The sequence below is a fragment of the Vespa mandarinia genome, chromosome 1, assembly GCF_050613455.1.
Source record: "Vespa mandarinia isolate Hongniang chromosome 1, ASM5061345v1, whole genome shotgun sequence".
Taxonomy (NCBI): Eukaryota; Metazoa; Arthropoda; class Insecta; order Hymenoptera; family Vespidae; genus Vespa; species Vespa mandarinia.
This window is the reverse complement of record NC_140810.1, coordinates 19351684-19362500: the sequence shown is the minus strand read 5'-3', so window position 1 is coordinate 19362500 and position 10817 is coordinate 19351684. Positions and strand designations below refer to the sequence as shown.

At 31.1% G+C, this 10817-nt stretch overlaps 1 protein-coding gene across 1 annotated transcript in view; it reads right to left on the bottom strand.

The window, feature by feature from the left end:
• dlg1 (MAGUK family member discs large 1) overlaps positions 1-10817 on the bottom strand; it is a 462366-nt gene that overhangs the window by 442545 nt on the left and 9004 nt on the right. The window contains exon 2 of the mRNA XM_085660911.1: positions 6080-6211. Coding sequence (XP_085517037.1) covers positions 6080-6211 — 132 coding nt within the window. The remainder of the gene's footprint in view (positions 1-6079; positions 6212-10817) is intronic.

Genomic DNA, 10817 nt, shown 5'->3' with positions numbered 1-10817 from the left:
CTCTCTCTCTCTCTCTCTCTCTCGAATTTAAAATGTACAAAATAAACATTTGTAATAATAGTGAATATTTCAAAAGTATTGCTTTCGATAGTAGAGATTTAGAACGATTAGATAAAGTTCCCATGGTAATCGTTAGAAAAGTCTGTTTGGACGATTATCATTCAACCGTGCGATAATCGCTCCCGAGTACTCCATTCCCGTTTGAATTCGGAGTAATTTCTCTATGGTTCACCAGTTCGTAATGAGAGCCGTTTTACCTGTTGGACGATGCTTCGTTCGCTTATACCAACACTTTATGAATTACGTACGGCCAGGTGCATACTAAACCCACTCTTCCATGGGCACGAGCCCACGTTCTCTAGTTCGGTGTTATGTTGCCATCGTTGTTGCGTTGTTGATGCTGTTGCTAGTACACGCCGAGTGCAGTATTTTATGTGGCGATGGCGACGTATGCACCGGACGTAATGCCACGAAACACGGCTGGCCTGACAAATTTCAGTTCTCTCTCTCTCTCTCTCTCTCTCTCTCTCTCTCTCTCTCTCACTCACTCTCTCTCTTTCTCTCTCTCTCTCTCTCTCTCTCTTTCTCTTTCTACCCTCAGAGAGAGGTAGAGATGGATAGAGAGAAAGAGATAGCTTCCAGAAAATATTTCGACGTAGCTACCTGTTTCACTATGACTTTTGTAAAACGCGTTTTACCACAAACCGACCGCCATCACTAAAATTCCACTGTTTTCCACTTTTTTTTTTTCAGAACAATGGGGACTTTTTCTTAAACGTGAAAAATTCCTGACAATGTTAAAATTGCATAACGCGTATAAAACTAAAACTCATTCAAATTGGTAACATCATTCGATATTATTTACGGGTGTACACCCGTATATAATAATTTAAAAATTCCTTTTTCTTTTCCTTTCATAAGGACATTAATATTAATAGTAATTAATAATAACAATAATAGGAACAATAATAATAAAAAAAAAAAAAAATAATAATAATAATAATAATAGTCGAATAGTAATATAATTTTTAATGGTAAAAATTTTTCAAGGATAAAATGCAAGTAAGAGTAAAAAGAAAAGGAGAAAGAAGAAATAAGAAAAAAAAAGAGAAAAAAAAAAAAAAAAGAAACAAATAAAAACAAAAAAAAAATAAAAACAAAAACAAAAACAAAAATTAAAAGTAAAAGAGAGAACTAGGATGTATAAAAAGTATAGAGAAATAGCGGTAGAAACGTTAGGCTGTTTTACCGGAAGGAAATACGAGTTACGTGGGATGCATTAAAGCTATCTCTATTCATGAAGCAACGAAAAAGAAAAACTCTACCCGGCTATACTCTACGTATCCGTAATTCATGATTTCTTTCTTTCGTTCTCGTTTTTTCCCCCTCTCTCTCCCTCTCTTTCCTTTTTATCTTATCTTTCTTTTCTTCCCCATTTTTTTCTTATTATAATTCGTTCACTTTTATTATTATTATTATTATTATTATTATTATTATTATTATTATTATTATTATTATTATTATTATTATTATTATTATATCCGGGATTCGGAGAGTTATTAGTAATAAAGAATAAAATAAAATGACATAGAATGAAATAAAGCAAGAAATAAAAAAAAAGAAAAAAGAATAAAAAAAGAGAAATAAAGAAAGAAAAGAAAAAAAAAGAAGGGGAGATAATTGGAATTTTTTTCGTTTTCATCGACGATAAAATTCAAATCGTATGTATACTTCGCTGTTTGAAAGCATGGGTCAAACCATATATATACATATCTACCACGTTAAATGAAATAATGGAAAACAAACGATATATATATATATATATATATATATATATATATATTCAACGTTATGATATATATATATATATATATATATATATATATATATATATATATCATAACGTTGAATCAGTTTTATAACAAGAAACATTTTTCATAAAAATTATTTCCAAAAAAATGCCGATAAGTCAAAATTCCAATTTTGTTATCTCTCTCTCTCTCTCTCTCTCTCTCTCTCTCTCTCTCTTTCTTCTGTTCTTTTTTTATTTAAAATGGCAAGTTAATATTAGATATCGTGAGAATGATTTATGATTAGAGAGGACGATTGGCCCAGAAACTAGGAGCTCCTAATCGTACAGGTATTGTTTACGAATTGGATAGGACTAGTCTGGCGGGTAGGGGGAATAGATATGTACGTACTATATATGTATGTAAACGTCGAGTACCGGTTGGTTATCGGTCTATGGCACAAGCCTGTGAAACTCTACTATAGTCTCTCCCTCTCTCCCTCTCTCTCTCTCTCTCACTCTCTAGTCTCTACGCCTCAAAGCTTCTCTACCTCAATGCAGTTTGCCGGACAACGGCTTCCACTTGCACCCGACTAATGTCCGATACGGAAGCAACGCATCGACGATGATCGTTGCCCGAAACAACGGCGTTGCGATCTAAAGTGATTCTCGCCGTTTACACGCCCTTTGCCAAACGATTCAACCATTTACGAGACGGCGATCTAAAAAGCTTTTTCTCCCACCCATCCCCCTTTTCTTTTTCATTTTCCTTCTCTATCTATCTCTTTCTCTCTCTCTCTCTCTCTCTCTCTCTTTCTCTTTTTTATTTTCTCTTTTTCTTTTCACTTCTTTTCTTTTCGCTTCCTTTCTTTTCCTTTCTTTTCCTTTCTTTTCTTTTCTTTTCTTTTTCTTGGATTTACCTTTTCGTCTTCTATCGTCTATCAACAACCACCTCTAGTCGTTTCTCGTCGTTCGATTCCAGTCGATAAAAGTCTTTTTAATTTTTTTAAATTCCGCTCCACCCACTCACACCCATCTTACTCGCCTCTAAAACTCATCCCGTCAAAGTTGTATATCTTAACTGTCGTATAAAAGTTTGCCGAAAGAAAAAATCCGGAAAAGTGAAAAATAGGTTGAAATTCTCCCTCTCCCCTCCCCCACCCCCCCGCCCTTCTCTCTTTCTCTGTCTCTCTCTTTCTCTTCACAATCCCCTATCCACCCAACAATTTACCCTATTCTCTCTTGGCTGCTAAACTATATACTATACTTCTATACTTACTTAACTACTACTTTTAGAGAAACAGAGAGAGAGAGAGAGAGAGAGAGAAGAGATTTCGAAAAACGTGGAAATATATTTGCTGTTTGATCGTTGTCCTCGTTCTATCGGAATTGAAATGCAAATCTAGCCTGACTTGGTAAACTCGAATTTTGAGATAGATAGATAGATAAAAGGAGAGAAAGAGAGAGAGAGATGAATCAATTTTTTTTCTCACTCTCATTCACCGTTTCTTTCGGTTTGCCTTTTTAGAATTATTCTGTAGTTTTCTTTTTTTAAAAAAATTTTTTTTTTATATTCCTTCGGTATTACATTTTTTTCATTTCCAAAAGAGAATTTACGAACGACATCTCATTCTCTCAAATACGTCGTGTTTGCTTTCGTTCCCATTAACCATCTACCCCCGTCCACCCTCCCACCCCACCCCCTCCCTACTGCTACTAATCATGGTTTCGTATTGTTCATTAAAAATGACGGGATTACAATTGTGTCGCTTTTTGATTGTATTCTCTCTCTTTCTCTCTCTCTCTCTCTCTCTCTCTCTCTGCCTCTTTCTCCTTCTTTTACTTTTTCTGATAAAAAAAAAAAAAAAAAAAAAAAGAAAGTAAAACAAAAAAAAAGATATAAAAAAATAAGATTTGAAATGATGATATTTTAATTACAATCAACTACGTAAGTAAGTACCTACTTACGTATTGACCGAAAGAACATTATCGCAATAAAAGAAGATCTTTTTCGTGGGATAAGAGGAAAAGGATAGATTGAAAAAAAAAAAGAAGGAAAAAAGGAAAGAAAGAAAGAAAGAAAGAAAGAAAGAAGGAAAGAAAGAAAGAAAGAAATTCGAGGATACTCACCAAAGCAACGGATTGCAACGGACATTGCCGCTTTATTCGTAGTAACAAAGACGGCAGATACTCACGGTGAGGCATCGTGCCAATTCCAATAAATAAGATAAGATTACGGAGTAAGGGAATACCTTTCTGGTTATATATCTCAGAAAATCTTTGGAAAATCACTAGGGCTTTCTAGGATTTTTGATGTTAGAAAGGAGAAATTTCTTTTCGTCGTTCGGTCACCATTTCCAATGGTATCAAATCCAATAATTGAGATATAAGCTATGACATATTTCAAGATGAAAATTTGCGCTTATTAGGTTTTCTTTTTCTTGTTTTTTTTGTTTTTTTTCTTTTTTTGTTTTTCTTTTTTCAAGATTTTTCTAAGAAATCATCGTAAAAGTGATTTTATCATGATCGACATTAAATTAAAATTGAATATATCGTAATATAGTTGAAATGTTTCAATTATAATTTCTTTTATTTCAATAAATATGAATTTACATTAAATTGCATACCATATACATTTTGTGAAACAAATAAAATAATATTCTTTATCTAAGGTAGATAAAAAAAAATCGTCGAAGAATTGGATCTTATGCACGGAGACGATCTTTGTTGGGATCAAAAAAATAAAAAAAATAAAAAAAAAAAAAAAATAAAAAAAAAAAGAAAAAAAAAAAAAAAGAGGAAAAGAAAAAAAGAGAAGGAAAGGAGAAAAAAGAGGAAAATAAAAGAAAGAAAGAGAAAGGAAAGAGAAAAAAGAAAAGAAAAAAATAGAAAGGGACGAGAGTAAATTTACCAAGAGAATTGCCGAGCGAAGATAGGAAGAACTAACGAGAGGGAAACCGTGAATGTAAATGAGTCGTGACGTATAGTCATGACTACTAGTGCTTTTCAGAGGGCTACCTGTACATTTAGAATCGGACAAAGGGCTACCATGATGATAGGGAAAGCAGAACTAAAGAGAACTTGAGATTTTTTAATATCCGCCTTTATGTTTGCAGTTTGGAAACAGGTATTAAGATGTTGCATGTACCGACACTACCATCCCCTCGTCATTCCTCCCCACCCCTTTATCTAAAACATATCGTCTACTTTCCATAGAATGAAACGTCTTCTTTGACGTCTCTCTCTCTCTTTCTCTCTCTCTCTCTCTCTCTCTCTCTCTCTCTCTCTTTCTCTCTTTTTTTCTTTCTCTTTGTTATTTCTTTTTGTATTACGAGAAAAAAAAATTACCAATTCGTTTCGACATTTTGTTTTCAATGAAACTTGAAAATGACATTGCGGAAAAAATTAGATTTAAATATCGACTCCAAATTCGACTTTAATTCTTTCCAAATCAAATTCATTCTTCATTCGCAAGAAATCAACTTTATCCACATAATTGTTCTCTAAAATCTCTGTAAATCTGATAAATTTATTTTTAATAAATTATAGATTTTATCGTATGTGATAGTAAGACTTATGCGAAATACTTCATTTAATAGTAATTATTGAGATTCATTGGATATAGAATTTTCGTAATTGCAAATTCATCATTACATATTTCTCTTGTGCGGTAAAATTAAATCGAAGCGATTGAATTCAATTTTTTTTCTTTTTTTTTCTTTTTTTTTTTTTTTTTTTTTTTTATTCCTTTTTTTTTAATTAAATCGAACCGAGTCTCCAGAGGGACCTCGGTTATATCAACATTTTTATATTTGCTTGAAGTTATTAAAATTCGCGAGAAAGAGTAATTTCCAGGAAATGTGTGATTCGAGATTGAAGCAACAAGAAATATAAATACGCATAGAATTTATCGTAACGTCATTTTCGATTGTTGCGGGAATAATTTTAACGAGCTGTCGTTTGAAATTTTTTTTTTACTTTTGTCACTTTCACGGGGTCAAGAAATCGAATGACATGATAAGAAATATTTGGAAAAAAATTTTCATCGTGAAAATAATTTTGCAAACGAATGGTATTTGCTTCGTAACGTGACTTGAATTTCACGATATTGAGAAATATATTTTCTTTCATTTTTCATTTTTCATTTTTCATTTTTCCTTGGTTCGTTTACCCTTCGAATAAAACAGTTTATAGTATATATCGTAATATTATTTACAATCGGTATCGAAAAATTATATGGAACATAATTATAGAATAATTTTTAAATGAAAGCTTTAATACGAATCTTACCTAAGAGAGCCTGGAAGAGTCTGCTTTTGAAGATTCGGATGACACGTTCGATGGCCAATCGCAATGCTTTATCCTGAGGCCTCGTCAGCTTCGCGTGATAATCCTCGAGGAGCTCCAACGCCCTATGGGCCTCTGAAAATATAAGTACCCATCTTCCTTAAGGATTCTTTTAAGGTAATATAGATTATTATGCTTTTGCTTTTACGAGTCCCTAAACGTCGGATTAAATTTTCATTGAACTCTTCTTCTCTATATCTCTCTTTTTTTTTGTATATCCTTCTTTTTTCTTTTTTCTTTTTTTTTCTTGTTTTCTTTTTTTTGGTTCAAACGAACGAACGAAGCTCAATTTTGATTAATTCTTTTCTCTTTGTCTCTCTCTCTCTCTCTCTCTCTGTCTGTCTGTCTATCTGTCTATCTGTCTGTCTCTGTCTCTCTCTCTCTCTCTCTATCTTTTATTCTTATTAATTAAAAAAAAAAAAAAAAAAAAAAAAAAAAAAAAAGAAAAAAAGGCAAATGAATCTCTCATGATTTATCTTTTTATCTAATTATCAATCTATCTATCTCATTATCTCGATATAATAGTCTAAACGAATATCTCTTAGTATCAATTGATTTGAAATTCATACGTAAATAATTAAGTATATTTTAAAAATGATACGATCAATGGTTGGAAATAATTCGTGTTAATTTTTCATGAGAAATAAAATAAGAAATAAAGTAAAGAAATCGAGTATGACGTGCTCATGCGATGATAAACGTTTTCTTTTTCGCATCAGCACCGTTTGACGTTTTTATGTTATAAAAGGTTGAACTTTAACTCGTTGGCCTGGCCAAAGATCTTTCTCCTTTTAGTCCAGTGAAATCTTAAAAAGAAATTCTGTCCCTGTTATGTAGGAAAGAAAAGGAGGGATAAGAAAATTCGATAACTTCCTTTTAACTTTGCTCTTTTTATTCACGTGTTTTTCTTTCTTTCTTTCTTCTTCTTCTTCTTCTTCTTCTTTTTTTTTTTCTTCCCCCTAATTCTTACTCCATCTTACTCTTTTCTTTCATTTTATTTTATTTCATTTTATTTTATTTTATTTTATTTCATTTTATTTTGTTTTATTTCGTTTTATTTTATCTTGTTATTTAAGGAAAATTGTGAGATTTAAGAAAAAAAAAACAAACAAACAAACGAACATACAAAAAAAAAAAAAAAAAAAGAAAAGAAAAGAAAAAAGGAAAAATATAGAAAGTGGCAAAAAGTTAATTTAATGTTCTTTTACGAAGAGGAGGGGAAGAAAAAAAAAAGGTTGTCTCGATCGGAGTGCATTAATTGAATCGACGAACGATTTAATTAAATCAAAATTCGGAGAAGTCGAAGTAAGAATGTAAGCATTATTCCCTCACTCTCGCTGTTACCCAACCACAATCATCCACTCTTCTATCTTCTTCAATGCCTTTCAATCGTTCCGAGATCATATTCGTGATTCTTTTTTTTTTTGTTTTTTTTTTTTTTTGTTCTTTTTGTCAAATAGTTTTTTAATAAATCCGAACTTCCCTTACACTGGAAACCAACGCGTCTCATATTTCTCGACTCTCGCGTACCTATGATGCGATGGTATTTCCTTTACTAAAGCAAACATCGAGGAAGGAATGACGGAGGACAAAAGAAGGAATTGTGGGATTGCAGAAGCCATAAAAAAAAAAGAAAAAAAAGAAAAAGAGAGAGAGAGAGAGAGATAAGAATCGCCCTCTCTTCGTGATTTTTATTGTCGTCTCAAAGAGTCACGTATAAAATCATTCGAAAGGAGAAAAGAAAAGAAAAGAAAAGAAAAAAAAAAAAAAGAGAAAAAAAAGAGAAAAAAAACAAGAAACCGTTCTCATCCGTTAACATCAAAAAGTTTTAACTAAAAAAATTATGCTTTTGCATTTTACAAACGATATATTACGTAAATAAGTATATGGTCAAAGGAAGGAATGTCGAGGAAATGGGAAGGAGAAAAAAATATGCATAATTAACAATTCAACGTTCAAAAATTCATATAAATTGAGCCACCGTTCACAAGTCAAATCTCGATTAATTCATACTCCTTGAAATTTTCATTTTAATTTAAGCGTGAAAGTACTCGACGATGGAGCCCTTTTCATATTCATAATAAATTTCTCGAATTTCCGCTGATTTAATACCGTTAGATGACGAAAATTTCTTTCTTTCTTTCTTTCTGTTTTTTTTTCTTTTTTTTTTTTTTTTTTTTTTTTTTGACGAATCGAATATAAACGAAATTTATTTCAAAAGGCAATCTGATTAACTCCAACGTAAATCGTTGGAATAATGCAATTCAAACGCATCACCAAGATCTTTATACATATTACAAATGTTTATTTGAATTTAAATATTAAAGGGAAATTTTCAAAAGCAATTTATATTATTTCATCATATCTCTCCACTTTTTATTTTATGGAATTAATCGATTCGATAAGTGAACGGCTCAAATATCGGATCGTTCAATCATCTTTTTAAACCGTATGGAATATTAAAAAAAGTTATTATACGTATGTGAGCGATTGACGAGAATTGTTTTTGTCTGTACCTCATTGAGCTTTTTCTCAAATACATGAGCTAACGAGTACAAGCGTTGCCGTGTTAAAATAAGTTTCTTCTTTTTTTTTCCTTTTCTTTTTTTTTTTTCTCTTTTTTCTTTTTTAATTTCAAACAACATTCCTTAACTTCGTTCCTACAATCGTAAACGTATAGGTAATAATAAATTTATCTATAAGAGATCTTTCGAGTATTCCTTTCCTTCTTTTTCTTTTCTTTTTTTTTTTTTGTTAAATCTTTAGTTCGTAGCGTCAATTCGCGAAATTCACGATGAAACTATCGACCTTAAACCAATGAAATATCGATTTTGGCCAGAATCAGCAAACATCCTGCTGTTTCTACTTAGAAGCCAAACCGTATATCATGAAGTGGAACGACGTTCAACCGGACGAACCATAAAGCAAAGACAAACCGTAATACTTGGCATAGTTTCGTTCTCGAGAAGGTAAATGAAGGTGGCCATTGCCAGGATATCAGCATCGAAGTCTAAAGCAGTTTCCTCTTATGAAAAGCTTCGGGATAGACGCATAAGTCTATGTCTACTATCCTCACAAAGCTATGAATATAACGGAGTAATATTTTATGCTTGTTAACCTAAATGGCAATCAAGCAACGAAGCTTTAAGAAATTGTTTGATACTTGAAAATACATTCTGGTAATATCATAAAGAAAAACTTTCTTTTGACGTTAAATAATCCCTCAAATCATTTCTTTCGTTCTTTCGTCTTTTTTATTTGTTTTTTTTTTCTTTTTCCTTTATTTTCGTTTTCCCTATTCGCCCATTAAATGATAAAAATATATTTAATTGAAATTGACATTGTTTCTGGGATTGTTACAACGATCCTTCAAATTCTTAGACATTCTTTTTCTTCTTCCTTTTTCTTTCCCCTACTCCTTCTACTCCTGTTCCTACTTCGATGGATCGAATAAACAAATTTCACTGTTCGAAATTTTTTCTTTCCATTTTTCTTGTCTTTTTTTTTTTTCTTTCCTTTTTCTACATTTTTCGAAAGGACAAAAAAAATTACAATACTAATTATATCCAAGTCGTTAAACAGAGAGAAAAAAAGAGAAAGGAAAAGAAGAAGAAGAAGAAGAAAAAGAAAGAAAAACAACGATTGTTTCTCTTTCTCCGGGTGAGAGAAGGTGTGGGAATGAGAGGGTAGACAGGAAATAAAATGGGATAGAGAAAATTCCAAAAGAACAAACGATGATACCATTCTTCTTCAAATTGGTAGATAAGCGATATCTCGACTCGTGAAACGCAGAAGCGACTTTGCCTTTTTCTTCTTTTTCTTTCTTTCTTTCTTTCTTTATTTCCTCCCTTTCGATCCGACAAAGCAGCTCCATTATATAAGGTAACAATAATTACATCCTTTCTAACCCATATTCTAAATGGTTAAACTACTACATCAAAATCTGTAATAAATATTATCATTTATTATATCTCGCAATAATGATTCAACGATCAAAAGGATTGGAAGAATATATATATATATATATATATATATATATATATATATATATATATGTATGTATGTAGAGCGAGCGAGAGAAATATTTTCTATCCATATTTTTCATCTTACTTATTTTTCTCTTATTTTTTTTTTGTTGTTTTTTTTTCTTTTTATTTTTATTTCGTAAAAACACTTGATTAAAAATGCGTGGGGGAAAAAGCTTTGTATCATGTATATCTTCTTTCACCTATGCCCACGATAAAATATATATACATATATTTTTTTTGGATAATAAAAATATACCTTTTCTCATCCAATAGAAGATACCCATTTTTTATATATTTTATATATATATATATATATATATATATATATATATACTATTGAAATATTTTTCTGACCTATTAAATCAACGTTTCCCGAACTTTTTCTGAAGACGTAACACTTCATAAATCGTGAAATTATAATTTGCAAGACAAAGGTATGTCAATTTATAGTTTGAATAAATATTGATAATAAATAAATTAAGAAGATAAACAAAAGAATTAATAAGAGAAAATGAGAAAACAAACGTTCATTCTCGAATTATAATTACGCAAAACAATTATCAGGTTTCCATCATCACCGTGAAAATGATCAAATAATATTAATTTATTATAATTTATCACGATACAGTTGAATTCATATTTGTGTTTAGGAT